Source organism: Protopterus annectens, chromosome 6.part1, assembly GCF_019279795.1.
Source record: "Protopterus annectens isolate FY-2018-M chromosome 6.part1, PAN1.0, whole genome shotgun sequence".
NCBI lineage: Eukaryota > Metazoa > Chordata > Ceratodontiformes > Protopteridae > Protopterus > Protopterus annectens.
Window position 1 is genome coordinate 203,403,139 of NC_056738.1, and position 26,215 is coordinate 203,429,353.

Sequence of the window (26,215 nt, forward strand, 5' to 3'; positions counted from 1 at the left end):
ACTGAAAATGCTTTACTGTATAACGTGCAATTTATATATGAAATATTTTATAGAAATATTGTTAAAAAAATGTTTTACTTATAGTTACTTTCCCCCATTCCTTTTAGTGTCATTTCAAACATTAATGACATGAAGTGAAGTGGGGTATATGCTTGTAATCCCTCACAAGTTTAACAAAAGTAACAAAAATTCAATATTTCCCCTTTTTCTTGCAAAGCCATATTTCTCAAATGTGATTGATGCTTTGTAATTTCACATTTATTCATTAATTTCAGTGTGACTGGTCTTCTTCCTGTTCGTCTTCATCTTCCAACCCCAGACTCTGGTTCAAGTCCAATGAACCCCTGATTATTCTAGTCAACTCCTGTGCTTTCTTTCTCTCTCTCAAACATTTTCCTTTCTTATTTGCAATGGTGATGGACAGGTTCACAGACGAGATCAGACAGGAGTCCCCGTGGACTATGATGACTGCTTCTTACTGAAATTGGTACACTTTGTTTGCTGTAGCATAGACTAGATCCAGGCCTGCTGAATCTAGCTTTGTTTGTATAACATGAACACTAATCCATGCATTCTTTAAAGTATTCAATTATATTTATTACTGCTTGGTAGTAACATGATTAAAGTGTAGCTATCATTCTAAGTCTTTTGGATTAAGCACTTGGGCTTCAGACCAGTTGTTTTACATTAGGAAGGTTTGTGGCCTGCACTGTGGTAGCAGGACAGGTAGCTTACATCCTTCTAAGTTGGGAACTGCTGATTGAGGGCCCAGTGTCTGTTATTCTAAAAGTGTATTAGTTCTGGTTTAAGCACTTGGGCTTCAGGCCAGTTATTTTACATTAAGAAAGTTCGTGGTCTGCACGCTTGTGGGAGGAGAGGCTGGACTCTGCCCTTCTGAGCTGGGAATTTCTGGTTAAAGGCTTATAGTGCCTGCATATTTGAACTGTTTCTTACTGAAATTGGTACACCTTGTTTGCTGTAGCATAGACTAGATCCAGGTCTGCTGAATCTAGCTTTGTTTGTATGCTTGTTGTTTGTTTGCTTGTTGTTTCCCTGAAACACTAATTCCACCTAAAACGTGGCTTTTCAGCACTTCTGTGGATCCCTAGTGATATCTGCATTGCTTAATGTACTTATTTCCTTGTTTCACTTGAAAGAAAGTTACTGTTTGTTATTTTTGCATTTAAGTTACCTGTAACACATTGCATTTAAGTTACCTGGCACTTGCTCACTAAAGCAATTATATAAGTCAGCACTAAAAAATTAAAAGCACTACACCCTCACAAACTCCCCTTGAGTACCTTGTTCCCCATTAGCCCTTTTTTTTTCAATTATAAAGGAATTCCCAATACTATTCTAGCATGTCCAAAGGTCAGTTGTCAATCTCCTCTCCGGTCCAGCTGGTGAATCTGGGAATCTTGAGGCAATGCTACAACTGCCTCATGTACACAGACAACCCTCTCCTCCTCCCAACAAATTCCAACACATGTGAGAGATGCAACCATATAGCAATACTGGAGGCTAAGCTCTCTCAACTCAGTACTGGCGAAACCAGTCAGGAGAAGAAGGAAACCACACTCACTACAATTCCAGTCTCACATAGACCTACTATGACAGCAAACCAAACACATAAACACACAAAAACATACTCGGAGACTCTAAATAAAAATCTTCCTAAGCAGCAGAGACCTCCAAAGCAGACACCCAAGCAACCGCTACCCCAAAACAAAACACGTGCAACACATAGCTCAAAAAGTCAGTGTGCCGAACAGTCATAGCCCTTAAGGCTAAACAACACACCTGATACACTTGTAATAGGTGACTCTATCGTCAGGCACACTGATGTCCCGCTCACGAGGCTGAACAAGGAGAAGGTCACGGTGAGCTGCCTGTCGGGCGCTAGGATCCGCCACATAACACAAGCACTCAGGTCACTCCAAGGCAAGTACAAATATGACTCAGTCATTGTCCATGCTGGTATGAATGACCTGAGATGTACCTCCCTGGACTACATGAAAAGAGACATAGAGGAGCTCTCTGAGCATGTAGCCCAGGCCGGTATGATCCTGACCTTGAGTAGCATCTTACCCTCACCAAGAATGATGCCACAATATGAAGACAAGATGATCAATTTCAACAATTGGCTTAAGTATTGGTGTCATTCAAAGGGGATCCAATGCCTGTCAGCCTGGGATGACATGCTCGACAAGCCACGATGCTTTGCTAGGGATGGCTTGCACCTGCACCCCTGGGCCTTTGGATATTGGCAAAGGCTCTTGCTACCCCCATAGTGCCTTTTTTAGGCAAGGCTCAAAAGACAAACCCACCTCCATAGGTATCACAAGGGATAAGAAACTAAGTGTAATGCTACTCAACGCCAGAAGTCTAAACCTCAAGATGCACGCACTCAAAACTCTCCTTAGCATGGAGAACATTGATATCTGTGCAGTAACAGAAACCTGGTTCAAGGCTCCCGAGAGCACCCCAGCACTATCAGGTTATACCTCATACCATGCTTTTCGGCCCCAAAACTTGGACCGAACCACAAAATGAGGGGGAGTATCAATATTCGTCAAAGATACCCACACCTCCAGGTTGGTGGCACAGCAAGCATCAGAGACTATCCATGTGCAACTAACAGTGGGTAAAACTGCCTTCCAGTTTATAGCCTGCTACAGACCACCCTCCCAAACCCAGGAACCCCACTCGGCCTTCCTGAGAACACTGGAAAATATGAAGGTCTCTCCAAACACCATTATATTGGGCGACTTCAACTACCCAAACATAGACTGGGAGCATTACTCTAGTTCCAACACCCTAGCCCAAAGGTTCCTAGAATTTATAAACTCAAATGCTATGGAACAACTTGTTACACTCCCACAAGAGGGGAAAACATACTGGACCTGATCATCACCAACATGGGGACTCTATGCTCCAGACCAGAAGTGTATCCCTCATTGGTAAGATCAGACCATAAACTAATCTCACTGGATATTCACATCCCAACTCCACCCCCTGCCCTAAAAACCACAGTGAAAAACTTCTCTAAAGCAAATTTCACACTCCTCAAAACTGAGGTGGAATCCTTCAAAGCCTCCGGGCCTGTGGAAAATACAGCCCAGACCGCAGAATCCTTTATAAACGCATTCTATGAACACCTTCAGGAATGCATGGATCATGCAATCCCAAATAAAACCAAGACCCAATCCTCCAAAGGCAGACGTCCTGTCTGGTGGACCCCAGCCATAAACAAACTATACAATAGAAGGAGGAAGCTACTACATGATAGAGCAAAATCCCAAAAAGGAAGGCATCTCTGATCAGTATTAGCAAAAAACTACGGGCACTCATGAAATCGTCTAAGGCCAGCTTCGAGAGAAAAATTGCACAGGACACTAAGGATAATCACAAGGCTTTCTTTAGTTATGTTAGGAACCTGGGTGGGAATTCCCAGATATGCTCAGAATTAGTCCAAAATGACAAAAAATACACCGAACCCACAGACATTGCCAACATCCTAGCTGACAGGTTCAGTGCAAACTTCTCCCCCCCCCCCCCACCAAAAGGGCAAATATCTATCCCAGTAGAGTGCCGCCCCCCTGACATCTCAGATGCTCAGGTAAGAGCTGCTCTCTCCAAAGCAAAAAACACAGCATCAATGGGACCAGACGGTGCCCCAGGCTGCATCCTACATGAACTCCAAGAAGAGCTAAACCCAAACATAAAACTACTGTTCAGTCTCAGCCTTACTACAGGATATGTACCCAGAGAGTGGCATACAGCCACAGTGGTCCCTCTCCACAAAGGTGGTGCCTCAACAGATCCTGGAAACTATCGCCCCATAAGCCTGAATAGCTTGGTCTGCAAAGCTATGGAAAGGATCATCATGGACCTCATAAATAAAGATATTGGAGACCTACAGACACTGAATCCTACCCAGTTCAACTTTGTTAAGGGCAGATCCTGCCTCTTAAACCTGGTTGATTTCTTTGAAACAGTCACCAAGGCCATTGACGAGGGGAAGGTGGTCCACACAGCCTACCTGGACCTCGCAAAAGCCTTCAATACAATACCCCACTTGAGCATTATAGATAATCTCACCTGCTTAAATATAAACCCCTATGTCACTAGATGGGTTGCAAACTGGCTCAAGGACAGAACCCACATGGTTAGAATTGCTGGAGCCGTGTCAGACTCCAAACCAGTTACAAGTGGTGTCCCACAAGGCTCAGTCCTGGGACCTCTCTTGTTCGGTATATATTTCTCGGAGGTACAGGCCAACATGGAAGGACTGTGGCTGACCAAGTTCGCAGATGACTGCAAACTGGGCACCATAATCGACTCTCCAGCCGACACAAGCATCCTCCAAAAGGGCCTCATAGAAACAGACAACTGATGCCAGAGCCATGGCCTCAAGCTAAATGCCAAAAAGTGTATAGTTATCCCCTTTGGAAAAAACAAAGTGCCCACAAATTACCACATAGGTGGTAATCCATTAAGTACAGAAATAGTAATTAGGGACCTGGGGACCCAAGTTGATAGCAATCTCTCATTTGACAACCACGTGGCCAAAGTGGTTAGAAAAACATTTTATATAGCCCACCTAATCATGAAGGGATTCACATCTAGATCAGGGGAGGTCACTGTGCCTCTTTACTCATCCCTCATCAGGCCCATAATTGAGTACAATGCCCCTTTTGGGATGTACCTTACCAGACACCTGCAGCAACTGGAAAGACCCCAAAAGTACCTCACCAAGAGGATCAAAGGGCTCAAACAGATGCCCTATGCTGCCCGGTTAAAGAAACTCCAGCTCTACTCAGTGGCATACCGCCTGCTCAGAGGCGATCTGTGCCTGACGTATAAAGCCTTGTCCAACCCGGAATTAATGGACATGCTGCACCTCAGAAAATCCAAATCCCATCAAGCTACGCACTCAAGAGACTTGAACCTCAGCACTGAAATAAATAGGACATGCTGGAGGGACAGATTCATAACCCAGAGGCTCCCTTCACTCTGGAATAAAATCCCAGTCCAGGTTAGGCAGAGTCCCTCATTGACTCTCTTCAAGAGGAATCTTGATGAGTGGATGGGAGATCGTAGGTTTACCCCAGGTATCACTTCTGTGTCACTGTTAGACAGAGGCACAGTATACTATCCTCGTAAAAGGGCATAGCAAAATTAATTTAAAATGGGTGGAGAAAGCCAAACACACTCTGGCTAGGCTTATAAATGCCCTAGGGCAGATAGCCTAGTATGAACCTATGAACCTATGAACATACACGGGGAAAGCACTGCACCCCCACAACTTTTAGAACCAATTCTGAAATTGCACTTACCTTGGGGGAAATCCTGCAAAGAACACAAGGTCACACAGACAAGTGTCCTGTACCTGTTCCACAGTCCTCATCAAATACACCATGCGCAGACACTTTCAAACACACATCATATCCCTTATATTTGCACACACACACACACACACACACACACACACACACACACACACACACACACACACACACACACACACACACACACACATACACATACACCTCCCTTAGGCTTTCCATCTCTGAATTCACACACTGCATGCAAGTGATCAGTTTATATGACACACAAAACCCTGTTATAATATACATAGCATGTTTTTGTTTCTGAATAAGCAATGATACCCCTAAACCCCCCCACACACACAGACACACACCACATGCTTTCAGTTGCTTACACCAGATAAATACCTATGCACACTTGGCCAGTACTAGTATTTTTTTTGGGGGGGGGCCCTGGGTACTTCAAGTCTAAGCCAATGGTTTCTGGAATTTATCAGCTCTAATGCCCTTGACCAGCTCATTCTGACCCCCACTAGAGGAAGTAACATCCTCGACCTGGTTATCACCAACATGGGTGACCATTGCTCCACACCTACAGTCAGTTCCTCCCTGGTTAAATCTGACCACAAACTGATCACCATGGAAATCTCCATCTCACCTACTCCCCCTGCTAAGGTGACCACCCTGAAAAACCTTTCTAAAGCTGACTTTGGGCCCCTAAAAACAGAGGTGGCTAACTTCTTGGCAACCATGCCAATGAAAAATAGCTGCATGACTGCCGAATCATACACCAATGCACTATACGAGCATGGACACAAATGCATGGACCTTGCCATATCAAATAGAACTAAGACACTCTCATCCAAAAAGAGAAAGTCAATCTGGTGGTCCCCAGTCATCAATAAACTCTACAACAAAAGGAAGAAACTGTTGCAAAAAAATTGAAGTCACAAGACTGGAAAACCTCCATTATCAGTCTCAACAAAAAGCTGAGATCCCTTATCAAATACTCTAAAGCCAGATATGAAGGCAGAATTGTGGCTAACACCAAAAACAACCACAAAGCCTTCTATAGCTATATCAAAAACCTGAAAGGCAATACCCAGATTTGCACTGAGTTATTGCACAATGGCACCTCCTATATTTGAGCCAACAGATATAGCCAACATACTGTCTGACAGATTCAGTGCCAACTTTACCCCTCTCCCCCCCAAGGGCCCTATCACAGTACCAGAAGAAAGCCTGGTACCCACCATTTATGCAGCACAGGAAAAAGGTGCATTGTCCAAAGCCAAGAATACAGCACCCATGGGACCTGATAATATCTCTGGCTGTGTCCTACATAAACTACAAAATGAACTGGCACCATATCTGTGTGCTCTGTTCAATCACAGCCTTACCTTAGGCTATGTTCCTAATAAATGGCGCACTGCAACAGTCATCCTGCTGCATAAAGGGGGAGCAACTACAGATCCTGGGAACTATCACCCCATTAGCCTGATGAGTTTGGTTTGCAAAGCTATGGAGCGCATCATCATGGACCTGCTTAACAATGATATAGGCAATCTCCAAACTCTTGAACCAACACAGTTTGGCTTTGTCAAGGGGAGATCCTGCCTGCTTAACCTAGTTGACTTCTTCAAGGCAGTCACCAAGGCTGTGGATGAGGGTAAGGCAGTGTATACAGCCTACCTTGACATGGCCAAGGCCTTTGATACCATTCCCCACTCAGGTATCATTGATAATCTCACCAAATTAGGGATCAATGCTTACATCACTAGGTGGGTTGCATATTGGCTCACAGACAGGACCCACAGAGTGAATGTTGCAGATTCCAAGTCAGACTGTTGATCAGTCACGAGTGGAGTCCCACAGGTCTTGTTCCTGGGCCCTGTCCTGTTTGGCATCTACTTCTCAGAAGTCTAGGCCAACACAGAAGGACTCTGGCTGACCAAGTTCATTGATGACTGCAAGCTAGGAGTCATTATCAACTTCCCAAGTGATGCAGACATCCTACAAAAGGGCCTCTCTGAGACCAATGACTGGTGTCGGAACCATGGCCTGAAGCTTAACACCAAAAAATGCATTATCATCCCCTTTGGAAAAAAACTCAATTCCCACAAATTACCACGTTGATGGGAGCCCACTGAACACTGAAGGGGCCATAAGAGATCTGGCACCCAGGTCAACAGCCACCTCACCTTCGACCACCACATTGCCACTGTGATCAGAAAGTCCTTCTACGTGGCACATCTTATAACCAAAGGTTTCGCCTCCAGGAAGAAAGAAGTCATCATCCCTCTTTACCCATCCCTCATTAGACCAATCATCAAATATAATGCCCTATTTGGCATGTACATGACCAGACACCTACAACAGCTGGAGAGGCCACAAAAGTACCTCACAAAAAGGATCCTAGGCCATAAACCCATGTCCTACATGGACAGACTCAAGAAACTTCAGCTGTTCTCAGTCTCTTATCATCTACTTAGAGGTGATCTCTGCTTGACTTACAAAGCCATATCTGACCCAGCCTTACTTGAAATGCTACACCTATAGAAATCCCAAACCCCCTGCACAACACGCTCCAGAGATCGCAACCTCATTACCACAATTAACATAACATGCTGGAGGGACAGGTTTATCTCCCAAAGTCTGCCCATACCTTGGAATAAGCTTCCCATTCATGTCAAGCAGAGCACCTCGGTGGCCCTCTTCAAGAGAAATCTTGAAGAATTGATGGGTAACAGAAATTTCACTCCAGGGATCATTCCAGTTGCCCTTCTGGATATGGGCACTGTGAACTAACATTGGGTGGCACAGTGCCTGGGCAATTTTTTTGGGTTAGGCTTGTAAAGGCTACAGGGCTATTAGCCTAGAACACACCTATGAACCTAAGTATCACCTGTCTTTGCCACCCCTCACAAGCAACCTTTTACATCATGCTGCAAGGTTTTAGGAGTAGTACACACAGACTGACCGGTAGTTACAATGCACTTGTATTACAACAGGTCTGTTTACCATACTAAGTTGGCCCAACTCAAAAAGGGACATTAACAAATACTCTTATTTATTTGCAACAATGATATTTTACAACAACTCCATGTACAGGGCTGGACCTAGGTGAAATTGATCCCTAGGCACTGACGACTGCCCCCCCCCCCACACACACATACACACACACATATACAATCACATCCTCCAGTGCTCTCCCCTAAGTTTTTTTCTTCCTTCTCACATTTTGCCTTACTCTTCAGTTTTCTTTAAAGAAGCCATTACTTTATGTATGCTCTGAAGTGCATTTAAAGCTTTTTTTTACACAACCTTTTCATCCAGTGATGGATTGTGTGTTTAAGGAAAGGAAATCATTGCTGCTGTTCAACTTTAGTTTTTCTTGCATCCTTTCAACACACTTTTTCTGACCAAGAAAACACAGTAATAATCATTTAGAAAATAACTCAATTAAACCATGGCTCCCAGAAGCCGTATGATTATAAAAATTATGGGATGCACTTTAGAGCATTTTCCCAACCTTTTAAGTCCAATGGTGGCATAAACAAAAATTATGAGTAAGAAAATAATTTCTTTCTTATTTATTTTTCTTTATAGGAAGACATATATTGTGCCCAAGGTTTAATGTTTAAAGCTGACAAAATAGTTGCTCACAATAAACTAACAAGCCAGTTGTTATGAGGATGCAAAGATCCTGTCTGGGAATACTGCCAGCCTCCCTAACCCCCCCCCCCCCCAAAAAAAAAGATAGTCACTGCTTGTGATTTTCTCTGGTGTTATAGTGGGATGAAAACGGAACTTCAAATGGTCACAGTCATGTATTTCAAGTGTCTGCTGTCATACAAATACATACCAGGCCTCCACACTACTCACACCTAACCCACAAAGGCAGCCACCTGTATATGTACCTGGTGTGTGGTTGTGAGGAAAGTGAAAAAAAATAATGATTACAGTAATGTACTCCACTTTGTTGCTGCTAGAAACTGCATTGCCTTACACATGCTATAGTAACCACCTTTGAATGCCTCGAGTTTTGTCAAAAAAGGAAAAGAAACAATGACCACACTATCCTCCTGCCCAAACAGATGCTGTAATGACCTCCTTTGGACACCTCTAAGTTTCGACTGTAATACAAATTAAAGAAGTAATGACCACACAATCCTCAGCCCTCCACATAACCTACAATAACCTTCTGTACACACACACACACACACACACACACACACACACACACACACACACACACACACACACACACACACACACGCACACACACACACGCACACACACACACACAAACACACACCTGAGCAGGGTTGGGTTTAGAATGGGTGTAGTTGAGAGCAGAGGCCACCACTAAGTCAATGTCAAAATCCACTTATACAGTCTCGGGAGTGGGACCCACCAGACTCCAAGAAGATCTAAGTGTCTAATGTTCTGTGATATATTATATACCATACTTCAGAAATATAATAACTTAACTGCATTTTTTACTGTTAACCAGAAGAAAAATGTATGTGCCCTGGTATTACTGGGCATGTGCACAGATAAAATCAATGATATTTTTAGACGCACACACACACACACACACACACACACACACACACACATACACACACACACACACACTCACCATAGCAATACTAGTTTTGCACAGCAAATAATACATTTTGCTTCAATGATACTGCCACACCAGATCAGTGACTGCTGTTTAGCAGATGTCAGACAGCAGCAGAAGTCACTTTTATTTAGCTCATTGAGTAGTGATGCAGCCTGTCACTGTTCCTGATTTTGCCTCATAATTTTGCTCTGTTCCTTGTAAAAAAATTGATTTGCTGGTAAGTAATTCAGGATTACAGTCAATAGATCCAGACATCAGAGTTTCCTATTTTTTATTGTACAAAAAATGCATGTTGATGCAAAATATGTTGTTCTGTTTACTTTTTAATTGAAATAGAGTGATATTAAAAATACCCTAATGATTTTGAGTTTTTATTCTGCTCTTATTTTTGGCTTTGCGTAGAATTCTTGAGCAAAGAAGTTAAGAGTTACAGTATCTGGTGTTCTGCCACTATTTATAAAACTCCCGGATAATCGGAAGCATCTGCTGTTCTTATAATCCAAGGTAAGTACTGAGGTCAGTCGCTATGGGCTGCTGATCTTTAGTGCTTACCTTGCTCATGTTCATTATCAGCTTAATTCTAACAGGGTCATATCACAGCCATGTTCAGGTTAAATAGCGTAATCCAAAAAAAAAATACATTTATCCTTTCATTTTTCCTCAACCAGCAGCAACTTTTGTGAAGCCCCCCAAACAGGGGTGATAAAGAGAGACTTGACTGAACTCAGATTATGTTTCCCAGGTAGGTATGTATCTAGCTCTAAGCAGCACCCTACCTTCTCCAAGGATGATGCCACAACACAGACAAAACAAAAATGATTGACTTCAACAATTGGTTTAGCTTCTGGTGTCAGTCTAGGGAGATCCAGTATCTGACAGCCTGGGATGATATAGTTGACAGATCTCATTGCTTTGCCAGAGATGGTCTTCACCTGTCGCCTCTAGGCTATTGGTTGCTGGCAAACATACTTGCCTCCTCCATAGTGCCTTTTTTAGGCAATGTCATAAGAACAACATTCCCAACATAAAAATATTCCCCAGAAAAAAACTCAGGGTTATGCTGCTTAATGCTAGGAATCTAAATCAGAAACTGCACTCACTTGAAGCACTTCTCACCCTGGAAAATGCTGATGTCTGCACAGTCACAGATACATGGTTCAGGGCTTCAGAAAATACCCCAGCCATGCAGGGCTATAATGATTTCCACACCTTCAGACCACACAATGAACATGAAAAAAAAATCTTCATTAAAGACAAGTACACTTCTAAACTGGTTAAACAGTATAACTCCCTAGAGTTACTCCAAGTCCAACTAACTGTAGGAAAGACCCCCCTCCATGTCATTGTTAGCTATAGGTTCCCCACCATGAACCATGAAAAACACACAGCCTACATAGACCTACTTGAGTCACTCCAAGTACAGCCAAATACCTTGTTCGTGGATGACTTTAACTATCCTTCCATCACTAGAGGACAAACCCGTTCGCCCAAAGGTTCCTGGACTTTGTTAACACAATTGCTCTGGCGCAGATAGTCAACACCCTCATAAGAGGCTCTAACATCCTTGACATCATGCTCACCAACATGAAGGATCGTTGCACTGCCCCATGCATAGGGCCATCCCTGGAAAAGTCTGATCATAAATCAGTCTCATTCTTAATAATGATTGCACTTGACCCACTCTCAGGAGCAAAAAGGTTAAAAAATTTCTCCAAAGCAAACTATAGCCTATTGAGTGATGGTATCAATGGTTTCAGACCCCCTGCCAACACTGACAGCAATGACCCTTATACTGAGGTATACACAAATGTCCTGTATAAGCACCTATATAAATGTATAGACACGGCCTTACCGGAATGGATCAAATCAAAATCCCCATGAAAAAATAAGCCACCCTGGTGGATATACAGCATAAATAGGTTATACAATAAGAAAGAAACTGCTGTCAAGAGGAAACGGTCCCAGCAAAGGAAGAACTCCCTCCAAAGCATAAACAAGCAGATTATCTTGTAAAGTCCTCTAAAGCTAATTACAAAACTAAATTAGCATCACTACTTAAGGAAAATCACAAAGCATTCTTTAGCTACATCCAAAATCTAAAAGAGAAGGCTCAGTTTTGTGCCAAACTAGCTGTGGACAGTAACACTTATATTGATACTGACAACATTGCCAACCTACTAGCGGAAAGATTTGGCAAAAACTTCACCTCCTGTCCCCGCCAATCATACCCCATTACATACTAGTCACCAGTCCTCTGCCTAGTATCTCCAGAGAGCATGTCATAGCCGCACTCTCCAAGGCCTAAAACACAGCCTCTGTGGGACCGGACAACATCCCAGGCTGCTTATTAAATAGTCTAAAACATGAGTTAGTGGAACCACTGAGCACTCTCTTCAGTTTCAGTATAAGCACTGGCTTTTTCCCAGCTGACTGGAAAACAGCAACCATAATCCTCTTGCACAAGGGGGGTCCCTCATCCGAACCTGGAAACTATAGACCCATAAGCCTAACCAGCCTTATATGCAAGGCCATGGAGAGAATCATCATGGACTTTATCAACAAGGATATAGGTGACCTTCAGACTCATGACTTGACCCATTTTGGCTTTGTTAAGGGCAGATCTTGCCTGCTAAACCTAGTGGACTTCTTTGAGGATGTCACAAAGACCCTGGATGAAGGCAAAACAGTTCACACTGCCTATCTCAACCTAGCCAAGGCCTTTGACACAATCACTCACTCAGGCATCATACAGAAACTTACCCAGCTGGGGATTAACCCTTGTGTCACTAGACGGGTTGTCTACTGGCTTACAAACAGAACACATACAGTCAAAATTGGGGATGCTAACTTTACTAGCACACCTGTTACCAGTGGTGTTCCACAGGGATCTGTGCTAGGCCCCCTACTGTTTGGTATCTATTTTTCAGAAGTCCAGCCAAAAATAGATAGCCTATGGCTTACTAAGTTTGCTGATGACTGCAAACTGAGTGCAGTCATTGAATGCCCCAAAGATGTCAACATACTACAAAATGGGCTTACATGGACAGATGATGGCTGTCAAAGCCATAGGCTTAAACTAAATGCAAAAAAATGCATTATCATCCCCTTCGGCAAAGGAGAAAATTACAACATTAATAATACCCCCTAAGTTCAAACCCACTTGTGAGAGATTTAGGAACGCAAGTTGATAGCAGCCTTAATTTTGATCATCAGGTGTCCACAGTAGTAAGGAAGGCCTTTTACGCTACATACATCATTAGCAAGGGTATAGCATTAAAAGCTAAGGAGGTTATAACTCCCCTCTACTCGGCTCTCATCAAACCAATAATACAGTACAATGCCCCCTTCTATATGTACCTCACCAGACATCTGTAGTAACTGGAGAGACCTCAGAGGTTTCTCATCAAGAAAATTCAGAGCCCACAACACATGACCTACACTGACAAACTGATGGCCCTATCACTTTACTCAGTATCATATAGACTGCTTAGAGGTGACTTGTGCCTGGCCTGCAGAGCAGTCTCAGACCCTATCTTGATGAAGCTGTTGCACATCCACAAATCCAATGGGACACGATTCACTCAGTTTAGGGATCTTAACCTAGCCTGTGATATTAGCAGGACATGCTGGAGAGACAGATATGTCTCCCAGAGAGGTTGCCAATCCTCTGGAACAAACTCCCAATTCATGCAAAACAGAGCTCCTCAATAACCCTATTTAGGTATAACCTGGACAATTGAATGGTAAACCATAAATTTACACTGGGGGTTTCACCTATATCCTTATTAGACAAGAGCAGCCAGTGCTGATCTTAGATTCGTGCACAAATATTTACTAAATATCTTGGTCCATGAGGGAACAAGGGTATAACATGGCTAGGCTTGTAGAGACCTTAGGGCCAATAGCCTAGTAACCTCCTGTGATCCTGTTAAGGGGCCCCCTTCTGCAGCCATGGGTATTGCAGGTACCTAAAGCTTTTTATGTTGTTAGTTTTATTGGAGAGAATGTCCACCAGCAGGATTTAACTAGGCTAGGGGCATTATGTCAGTGTTAAAATATTTAATGGAATTGTGAAGCCTGTTACTTGGCAAAATGCTGTTAGGATTATCAGGGATGACTTAGAATTTTAAAGGAGATAAAAATAAGAGTTGTTATTATCTGCCTGGCTCATCAAGTACACAGGATTGCTGTATTAGCTTTTGTTGGTTTGACAGACATGTTGCAAAATATAAAAATAAGATAACTTGCTGTGGTTGTGGGCCCCTCAGGGCCAGGGGGGCCCCCAGTGACTGCAGGGTTTGCTGTTGCCTAAAACCAGCTATGTATGCACAATACAGATCTAGTCACTCATGCCAAACAATACACCTCTCCTGTATAGTAACAAAGATTTACTATATAAGAGAGAACTAGGCATACCAAGTGATGTCCTGCATTTCCATATACTCTTCATGAATATAAATACTAAACAAGCATGTATATTCAACAAGAGAGTATATTCAAAAAGAACTCAGTGTAACAACATAGCAAGAATGTGTATGATAAACTGGATGACACCACTATGTTATAAGAAGACCATGCAAAACAAGACAAATGACTTGCATTTTGTTTAAGACAATGCCATAAATGCAACCACCATTACCACTTTACCAATGTTAGTTTTGAACAAACAGGAAGCTGTGTTTAATGTTTGCAACTGTGATTGTGATGCTATGGTTTATTTTCATTTATATAAATGTAAGATTGCATATGCCTGCTATGATAATTTAATAAAAATGTAAAGTGGGGGGAATGCAGCACATGCACTACTTAATGCATGTGCAGATTTCTACTTGCATACTCGCTGGGTGCAGCATATGAGCAGCAGCTACTTTTGGTAAAAGATACATCAAATACAAGCTCTAGTCTCAATGCATTTTATTGATGTTTTATTGTGAATGTACATTAGGGAAAATACAATGTAATATATGCTACGCAATGCAGTTTAACAAACCTGGCATTCAAGCATACGTGTGTGTCTCAGAGAGAGACAACATGTTTAGCCATCCAAAGGATGCCAGAAGTGACCATAGCTCTCTACTGTCTAGATTTTTGCAGAATGTCCAGATTTTTGCCTCATATTTTTGGTCTGTCTCGTAAAATTTTTGTTTTTCTGTCAAATCACTGAGGATTGAAGTCAGAACTTAATGACAGATATGTGAGTTTCAGACGTCATACTCTTCAGAAAATTCATGTTAATGCAAAAACTGTTATTCTTTCAACTTTCTAAGTTTATGGGAGCAATACTTAAAAAATGCCCCTATTTTTGGTCCTTTGTCTCCCCATTATTTATGGCTTTGTCCAGATTTCTTGTGCTCAAAGGGTGGGAGGTATGGAAGTGACTTGTTTCTGTTAATTGCTAAAACGTGTGCATAAATTTATTTATTAAATACTACAATATAGCATGTAACCACAATGTGTTAAGACTAAGTGAAAAATAATATGTTCCTATAAACTAAACATAATTCCTATATAAAAACTGTAGTTGTTGAAAAACATTACAGTGATTTTGTTTACCTAACTGAAATAAGGAAGACAATTATGTAGGAAACTCTGTTACAGAATAAATTATCAGGGAAAACTCCTTTTATACCTGAGTACCATAAATATATATTAATTAGATGGCTTTCTGTTATTAAACCATACATCAAGATATATCTAGAAATTATGGTACTTGGTAAACCAGTTTTGTAATTTGATGAACTGGTTGAAGTTTTGTCATTATTCCACTGGGGGGCAGTGGCCAAAAAAAAAGGCAGATGCAGACTCATATATTTCTTTATGACGACACACAAAAACTGAAAGCAAAGGTCTAGTATTGCCTGCCAGATGTCAGTTAAAAAAGGCAAACAGTTTGAATTTCTAACGTACCACACTTGGCAAGACAGCCAACTAGCAAACACAAAGTAACTTTTCTTCTTTCTTTAGTCTGAATTCTAGCACAGGCTGTTACTTTTTGATTTTTGTATTAAAAGGACAGCAATAACCAGTGCTTTTTAAAAGAAACAACCACAATATAAAACAATAAAGAATGAGCAAAAGGGGAAACACTAGCGTTGTAAGAAGGTCTTCAAGGATTCAGGACAAAGCAGAAGCAGGGGTGAGTTTTCCACAGGTACCTTCAACTAGGCAGTTGTGGGTTAAATTTCTTTGCTGTGCCTTTTTTTTCAGCTTTTTAGTTTCCCTTACTCAGGAAAGCAATGCTTGCGCAGTATCTGTATGAGTTAACAGGTAGCTTTAGGAGAAGGCTTGGCCACACGTACTAAGCTCACAGCTTGTTGATTGAGTGCACATCCTGACCTATTAGGTACAGTTTGAAAAGAAGGTCATAGTTCCAGACAACTGTTTCTGTCTTCCCACTGGTTCTCCATTGCAGTTTTAGTTAGCTTAATTACATATTCTTCGTAATGGTATTGTTCACAAAAAAGTTATGCTATTTTGTACTGCAAGAAAGAAAGAAAAGTAGTGATGATTGTATACTTCAATGCAGTGAAAGCAGACACTTTGTTGCTACAGAAGTTTTGTCTACCAGTTGTTTCAAAGTAATTTGACACAGTCGGCACATGGTCATTAAACTGACCTTAAAACATCCATCTGTCTCTGCAAAGTTTTCGTTGTACTGTTGGTAGTATGAATGGAAGAAAAAATGTCAAAACCTGTGCTTTAATAACTCATTTAAAACTATAGGGAGATCAGCCAAGGCAGATCACATAAACAAGATAGATTTCTGTCTGTGTCCCTTGTTTTCTTGAATTGCTTGAATCTGTTTGTATGTTTGTGTATTTTTGTACTACATTGGCTTGCCAGTTTGTCTAACCCTTCATTCAAGAAGCTGCTTTTAGACTGTAGTCAAGTAAGTTAATACAACTGTGCAAGGACCAATAACAAGAAAAATTCATGTATATGTAAAGTTTAAGTTTAAGCACATTTTGCCTGGATTTCTACTCATTAAGCTTTTATTTGCTGTCATTTGGAAAGATCAGGAAGTCCTACATTTTGGTGTGTTTGGCTTCTAGCTCTCTCTTACCCCTGTGACCAAGTGACAATTTTTGTCTCTCCTATCTACCATGTGCCAACAGCTGCAGCATCATTCCTTTGTATGGCAGTTGGTTAATAGGTTACAGTCACGGTTGTTTTCCAAAGTAAATATGCATGAATGCCCTGCTCTCAGTATCTGAGGAATGGCTGATAGTAACCTGATGCTGAAGGCCCTCTACAGCCAGAAACATTCCTAAGTATGTACAGTAAACTTTCAGTTAACCAGAACTCAAGCAACCACCAAAAAAAATATAAAAGAAATACAGTACAATTTTCACGTGTTGCACTTTCTGTTATCCCCCACAGAAACATACCTTATGTTTTTAAAGTTTTAAAAAGGAAGCTAGGAATACATTCTTTCTCTCCCCAATGTGAGAACAAACCAAACCAAACAAATAGTATAGGATACAGTATTAGTCAGGCCTATTTTTAATAGTATCTCTCAAGCAACCAGAAACTACAGTTATCCAGCATCTACCATTCCCCATGGGAGAGTTTACTGTACCTGGATTTGAAGTATCAGAGGGTAGATAGATGGCTCTAGAATTCAAGGCAAACAGACACTTTGATTTCTCTTTGTTAGGTTTGCACCATGAGAATAAGTTAGAAGCCAAGTTCATGCAGTTTTAAGTAAAGTCAGTACCAAAACAGGGATCAAGAATTGCTTTTAATGTGGGTACTTACGCTGGAGTGATAACTCAGGATTAGAATTTTCCATATAGTTTATGATTATGACATGAATGGGATACATGTCCTGGCAACAAGACTGTACTAGTGGCAGAACTTTCCACAGAGACTTAATATACTTCATTCGCTTTCTTCACTTTAATTTTATACTGTAGTTTGAATTTTTAGAAAATCTTGATCTTTGTTTTTATTGACACTTTTTATTTTCTTACCATGGGCTAGGACAACAGAAGAGGTTTTCTTGCATCAGTCTAAAATAATTTTATTTAAAAAGCTTATTTTCTTTTAACCTTGAGTTTGCTTCATTTCTCAGACATTAGAAAGTTAAATATTCATGCCCACTGAAGGCAATTAACATCTAAGCACAGACAGTTCCACTGAAAACTGTCCTGTGCTCTGTCTCTCTCTGCAAGTGAAAAGTATACTATTAAGTAATAGTAACTCAACTCTCCTGCTTCTTTGTAGTACAAGCTACACATCTAGGAAGAGCTCTGATCATAGCACCTTCATAATGAGTCTCTTTAGTCTTTCTCTGCTTCTTCACTGCATTTATCATTCTCTGTTTTCTCTCTTGCTTTCCACACTTGGGCATCCACTCTTCTTTTTTTACATTTCTCACTCTTGTAATAGGTTTATAGGTTTTTACTAAGCTTATGGCCAAAGGAGGCCATTGAGAAGCTCAGATGCTTCACTCAATACTGTGGGAGACTAACACTGTTTGCAAGTAAGGAGACTTTTTCCATGTCTCCTTACCCATTCAGTCATGCAGACTAGTTTTAAAGGTTGCTAGGGGAAGTACTCTGCTTGACAGGTAATGGTAGCCTATTCCAGAAATGGGTGCACATTGGCTTAGTTATCTTTCATGCCATTTGGTGGTGTTGATGTGAAAGTATAGTTTTATGTTGCTAAAATGTGTGTTTTCTTTATTCAGAGACTGCTGAGTAATTAATAGCCTAGAAAGCTAAGCAGAGATCACCCGTCATCAATCTGTATGATACAGAGTAGCTAAGGGTACTGAGACCTGAGATTTCTTGGAAACACTGAGGTCTCTCAAGCTTAGTTAGGTGCTTAGCCAGGTATATACCAAATGCTGCTTTATATTCATTCATAAGGGAGGAATAAAGTGGGACTATAACTTACATGAATCTTGATGAGATACAATGAAGAATAAGTTGTGCCAGGTAAAAGGATTTTCTAACCACCACAGAGATGTAATCAAAGGAGAATCTATTATCAACATACATATCCAAGTCACTGATGACTGTGTCCATACCTCTCAACCTCTTAGAGCAAGAAGTCTGGACAAAGCCATAAATAATGGGGGTACAAAGGCCCAAAAATAGGAACACTTTTTTATATATATTGCTCTTACAAGCTTAGAAAGGTGATAGAATAACTGGTTTTGCATTAGCATGAGTTTTATGAAGGGTATGAAGTCTGAAACTCAAATGTTTGTTATTATTTCCTGACATCAACCCTCAATGATTTGGTAATGAATGGTCAGAAAACCACAATTTTACGAGAAACAGACCAAAAATAGAAGGCAAAAATCTGGACATTCTGCAAAAATCTGTACAGTTGAAAGGTGTGACTGTCAACTTTAACTAGAATAATACCTGTATGTAAGCAGTCGGGATGCTAGATTGACCAAAGGAAACCATGCTCCATTTCTTGGTATGCTGCATTTGAGGTAAACACATGTTTATTGTACCAAGTATTTGTTTGGTCCAGTCTTTGCTGAAGAATTTGAATATCAGAATGGGATTTGATAATTCACAGTTTGTAATCATCAGCAAACTTGGTTAGCCATAGTCCCTTGATATTGTGTTTTATGTCACAGAAATATATACTAAACAGGAAGGAATGCAAGACAGGCTACAGTGGGACACCCCTGGTGACATTTTTCTGTCTACAGCAGATATCCTCACTTAACTAGGTTAGTTTTTCTCATATAGCCAGTTACAAATCCAGCAAACTATGGATGGGTTAATATTGAGTTGGAAGAGTTTGTCAATCATCCCAGCCTACTCTTACATCTTCTGCTAGCAGACATGTCCTCCTACTTTATCTGTTGATCCTTTCTACTTTTTTCCTGCCTTACATTTACCAGCTCTTCCCTAGTGCTTTATCCACCCCTTCTGAGGCCTTCTTGAAATAATCCAAAATTACTTCACCAGAAACCGGCTTATCGGGTCCAGTAATTCAGAACAACATTGCAACAAAAGCAGTACAGATCAAATTCAATTTGCTGTGAGTAAACACTGTACACTTTTACTGTTCCACATACTTTAAATTATTCAAAAATGTCCTTACACCCCTTATTTATATATAACCACTGCCAGGTTATATTTCAAAATGTTAGCTATAAAAATTACCTAGTCATAAAAACAAGTCTAAGTAAAGTACAGCTCTTATCATGTCATCATGTTTTCCAGATGTACTGCATCTTGGTCTCAATGGCTGAAAGCAATAATAAGGTATTCAATAATAACAACAGAAAATTGAAAATCATAAATAAAGCATGCTATTGGTAATCGATGATCACCTTGCCACAAGCCATTCAAGCATTGGCAGTGCCCTCCGTCAGGCCATGCCTCCTTTCTTCAGGGGGTAATACAAGCCAATCACAGAGTAAATTTATGGATACCCATATTATCTAGGTTATGTTTAAAGGAAGGTAATGAGTTACACTGTGTCAGTGGCACAACAGATTGTGCACTTACCTTTGGTACAGAAGGCTGTGGGTTCAATTTGCACACCAGGTAGATTGACTGCTGGCACTGCAGTGCAGCATAAGGGGGGTGTTGCACTCCTGAGTGTGCTATCCTTTGGATGAGAAATTAAACCAAGGCTCCATCTGCTTGAGCTGGTGTTAGCTCAATTAGATGTAAAAGTTCCCATGGCATCTAACATAAAGAACAGGAAACTCCCCAGTGCTCTCGCCAAATTTCCCCAAGTAGTATAACTATTACCTCAGGTTTCCCCTGAAAAGAGGCTGCTAGCCTACTGAGACTAACCTGGTTAACAGAGGATTAATAAAAATAAAATACAAAATAAATAAACATGTAGGGGAAGTTGATTACAGAGGTTTGAGAGGTGCAGGGTTATAAACATGTCTCTCCACCATACTTTATTGATCTGTTGGTGAAGATTTAATTATTTGGTTCTAGTAGTGGTGGAGATATCAGATTTGTGGAGATGCAGGAGGTCCATGACAATCAGGTCTCTAATGACATGGTAAGCAAGACAGGCCTCCCCCAAAACATCTACAAGACATTGAATAAATGACTAGAACTTCCAGTCTCTCTTGGTAGGTCAATTTTAGGCCTGTGATTCCTTTGATTTGGAACCTTTGGGGTCTTTCTCTTCTTCTTCTTCTTTCGGCTGCTCCCGTTAGGGGTCGCCACAGCAGATCAACTGTTTCCATTTCTTCCTGTCCTCTGCATCTTGCTCTGTCACACCAACCACCTGCATGTCCTCTCTCACCACATCCATAAACCTTATCTTAGGCCTTCCTCTTTTCCTGTTACCTGGCAGCTTCATCCTTAGCATCTTTTTCCCAATATACTCTGCATACCTCCTCAGCACATGTCCAAACCAACGTAATCTTGCCTCTCTGGCTTTGTCTCCAAACCTTCCAACCTGGGCTGACCCTCTAATATACTTATTCCTAATCCTGTCCATACTCGTCACACCCAGTGCAAATCGTAACATCTTCAACTCTGCCACGTCAAGCTCTGACTCCTGCCTTTTTGTCAATGCCACTGTCTCCAACCCATATAACATAGCTGGTCTCACTACCCTCTTGTAGACCTTCCCTTTCACTCTTACTGGTACTCGTCTGTCACAAATCACTCCTGACACTCTTCTCCACCCACTCCATCCTGCCTGTACTCTCTTCTTCACCTCTCTTCCACACTCACCATTACTCTGAACTGTTGATCCCAAGTACTTAAACTCATTCACCTTCGCCACCTCTACTCCCTGCATCCTCACCATTCCTCTATCCTCCCACTCATTCACACACATATATTCTGTCTTAGTCCTGCTGACCTTCATTCCTCTTCTCTCTAGAGCATATCTCCACCTCTCCAGGGTCTCCTTCACCTGTTCCTTACTCTCACTACAGATCACAATGTCATCTGCAAACATCATAGTCCATGGGGACTCCTGTCTGATCTCGTCTGTCAACCTGTCCATCACCATTGCAAATAAGAAAGGGCTCAGAGCTGATTCTTGATGTAATCCCACCTCCACCTTAAACGCATCCATCATTCCCACTGCAGACCTCACCGCTGTCACACTACCCTCATACATATCCTGTACCACTCTTACATACTTCTCTGACACTCCCGACTTCCTCATACAATACCACAACTCCTCTCTAGGCACCCTGTCATATGCTTTCTCTAAATCCACAAAGACACAATGCAACTCCTTCTGACCTTCTCTGTACTTCTCCATCAACACTCTCAGAGCAAACATTGCATCTGTAGTGCTCTTTCCTAGCATGAAACCATACTGCTGATCACTAATCATCACGTCCCTTCTTAACCTAGCTTCCACTACTCTTTCCCATAACTTCATGCTGTGACTGATCGGTTTAATCCCTCTGTAATTACTACAGCTCTGCACATCACCCTTATTCTTAAAAATTGGTACCAAAACACTTTTTCTCCATTCCTCAGGCATCCTCTCACTTTCCAAGATTTCATTAAACAATCTAGTTAAAAACTCCACTACCATTTCACCTAAACACCTCCATGCTTCCACAGGTATGTCATCTGGACCAACAGCCTTTCCGTTCTTCATCCTCTTCATAGCTATCCTTACTTCCTCCTTGCTAATCCACTGCACTTCACTGCACTTCATGATTCACTATCCGCACATCATCCAACCTTCTCTCCCTCTCATTCTCTTCATTCATCAACCCCTCAAAGTACTCTTTCCATCTGCTCAACACACTCTCCTCACTTGTGAGTATGTTTCCCTCATTATCCTTTATCACCCTTGTTTTATATAGGTTTAGTGAGATACATCCCAAAGGGATCCATTGTACTTGATAAATGGCCTGATAAATGTTGAGTATAAGGTAGTGACTACCTATTTAGATCCTGATGATATTCCTTTGGCAATCAGCTGGGCTAAGTAAAATGATTTCCTGACAATCCTTGTCAAGTGATGTTCAAAAGAGAGAGAGAGCTATCAATCCAAGTACCTGTGTCCCCTGACTACATTTTTGTTTTGTAGTAGTGTGTTGTCTAAACAGTATGATGGGGGGGTGTCTACCAAAAGTGATGATACTATTTTTACCATTTAGTTTGGGCCCATTTTTGGTCCACCAAGAGTTTATTAGGGGAATTCATGTCAGAGGATATAGGTGTTATACAATGACTCAAGAACAACCCCAAGTTTGCAGTCATCTCTAAATCTTGTTAGCTAGAAGTCTTAGCTCTCTAACTGAAGATGTGAGAAGTAAATATCAAAAAGAAGACATCCCATCACCAAGGCCACTGATAACTTTCATACGTTCTGATGAGACCACTGCAGCTCTTATTGTGTGGGTTCTGTCTTTCAGCCAGTTTGCTATCCATCATACCCCATATGGATCAATTTTTAAAGCATTTAGCTTTTGTATGATGCCAGCAAGGGGAATGGTGCTGACGGCCTTGGCCAGGTCAAGATATGCCTTGTGCACTGCATGGCCACCAGCTACAGCCTCCATAACCCTTTCAAAGACGTTTAATAGATTTAAGTAGTATCTACCCTTCACAAAGTCAAACTGTTGGGAGTCGCGTCTAGTAAGATTCTTGATATCATGTTTTATGAAGTTTTGCAGATAAAGCTTGTAAGGCTGATGGATTTGCAATTACCTGGGTTGGTTGTAAGGCCACTGTTATGAAGGGGTTTCAACACTAAAGTACACCACTCATCAGAGACAAAACAGTAACCAAACTTAGGTTAAACAATTTAAGGCTTGTGTCTGCAAGGGCATTTTTAACAGTATTAATTAAGCAACCAGGTATATTGTCAGGTTCCATGGAGGAAGGTATTCTTGGTTTTGGTTAACACTTTCAGTAAATAATCTTTAGAGATATTTGAGGTTTAAGAGATTAAGGTATTTCAGGGCTTTGAATAGAAGTCTCAGGGTTGAAGCTGGCACTGAATTTGTTTGCAAGGATACTGGCAATGTCCATTGGGTCAGAATATGAGGCATCCTTATCAATAAGTTCAGAGCAATGTAGGGTATTGTTTTTTTAGCTTTCTAACCTAGCTAAAGAGGGATTTATAAATTTTCCTTGGCTTCAGAGGCCAGGCTAATTTCATGGCCTCCTTTAGTGGACATGAGAGAGTTCTTCAGTTTTGTGTAATGCTTTTGATATTATCCTTAAGAAGAGTTTTTTTTGGATTTACTAACATCGATTCTTTGAGTGTCTTCCTTAAATGAATGCTTTTTTGACATCATTGTGTCATTCATATATCTAGGTTTCCATCTGAATGAGGAAATATCATTTTAGGTCATATTCTGTACACAGATAACAAAGCTAACAGAAAGCATATAGATTGAGAACTCCATAAGCCAGGATGCTATCGGTCAAGTGGAATCCTATCTTACTTTATGGCAGCATGGACCTTAAATCTCGGATCTGGGACAACTGAATTTCATAAATCTGATCACTATCATGAAGTACCTAAGTTTGTTGCATTGGAAAAATTATCAGCTGTCACCTCGGAGCCTTGTTTAGGATCAGTTAATTGACTTTTCAGAACTGACTTACAGCACAACATACAACATATCAGTTAAGGATGACCCACATATCCTTCCATCAGCCGTCCCACTGACACCTAAGCAGCCTACTGTCCTTCTATACTCTTCCCAGCAATCTTCATACCACCTGTCAACACATTTCGGAAGTTGCCAGGACAGACAAATCAGCTGACGCCAGACTACAGCATGGTCATCCTTCATGCCTGGTGTGATGGACAGAAGCTATTGTCTCAAGATCTGCATCACTGTCACAAATTTATATGTGATCATACTGCCTTTATTAACAGTGGCACAAACTAAGACACAATGGGTGACTGACTTTAAGAGCATACAGTACATATATACTACTGCCAAGGGAAATTGTAGCACCTGCTGTGCTCAAATAAGCTTTACACTGTATGATTACAGATCAGATTTATAATCACTAGCTTTACAGAACTTCACCCACTTCAGTCTGAGTCCACTACCCTCCACTTCAATGTTATCAGTGGTACTTGAAAGTTGACCGAGATTATTTTGTATGTACATACATATACACTTGTGTGGGTTTACAAAGGCACACACACACACACACACACACACACACACACACACACACACACACACACACACACACACACACACACTACACTACACTACACTACACTACACTTTTCAGGAGAATTTGATTATATCTGAATGATTCCAACACCCCTTTCATCTCCATGGCAAGGCTTTTAACTAATTTTTGATATAAAAACTACAAATAAGCATAACCTCTGGAATGGAAACAGCATTCTGAAACATAAAAACATCATTGCCCCTTGATACCCCAGTGCTGGGGGCTGCAACCCCCCCCCCCCACCCCCACAGTTTATGTTTACCAACTTTGAGATTGCACAATCATGGGCAAGGAGGAATTCCCTAGTAGACTAACAAGTCAACCTTCCAGGGAAAAACATAGTAGTTGCACACTACTGATTAACTATATAATAATATTAATTATATAATATATAATATAATAATAATATAATATAATAATAATATAATATAATATATATGTCCTGACACCAGCAAATCTGATTCAGAAATTGCCTCACTATTCAATACCTTCTTCACCTCTTCCATAGCTGAGCTTACAAAAACCTTCACCAATAATAACCCTCCTCCCCTCCCTGCCCAATCCTCCCCTCCCTCCCCTTCCCACCCTCATTTTGAACTTAAACCCATCTCCACCAATCTAATAAAGAAACTCCTTTACAAGCTAAAGCCTTGCTCCAATGCCCCTGACAGCATTCCATCCTCCTCCTTAAAAATAGCTTTGAGCAGTGAAATGGGGCCAAGCCACATCCTCTTTCCTTCCTACTCCCACTGAAGTACCCCAAGGTTCCATACTAGGCCCTTTTCTATTCAATATCTTTATTAACGACTTCCATAAATTCATTCCTAACACCAAAATTGTACAATACACCGACGATTCCACTTTGATTTGCTGCCCCAATAATCTAGCAGAGCTCCAACTTCTGACTCAAAATGCCTTCTCTACCACTGAAAACTGGATGCTCCTAAATCACCTCCCTCTTAATGCCAATAAAACCAAAATCCTTCTATTCTCCCCCTCTAAATCATTCCCTCTTGCTGAAAACTCTTTTCATATTACTAGCCTTAACAACTCCCCGATAGAGATCGTACCCTCTGCCAAACTTCTCGGTGTCACTGTTGACAATCAGCTAAAATTTAACT

The 26,215-nt window shown here is 41.2% G+C and overlaps 1 protein-coding gene across 1 annotated transcript in view; it reads left to right on the forward strand.

The window, feature by feature from the left end:
* The first annotated feature begins 15,815 nt into the window (after positions 1 to 15,815).
* LOC122805478 (5'-3' exonuclease PLD3-like) overlaps positions 15,816 to 26,215 on the forward strand; it is a 697,284-nt gene continuing 686,884 nt past the window's right edge. The window contains exon 1 of the mRNA XM_044075664.1: positions 15,816 to 16,099. Coding sequence (XP_043931599.1) covers positions 16,031 to 16,099 — 69 coding nt within the window. The 5' untranslated portion in view covers positions 15,816 to 16,030. The remainder of the gene's footprint in view (positions 16,100 to 26,215) is intronic.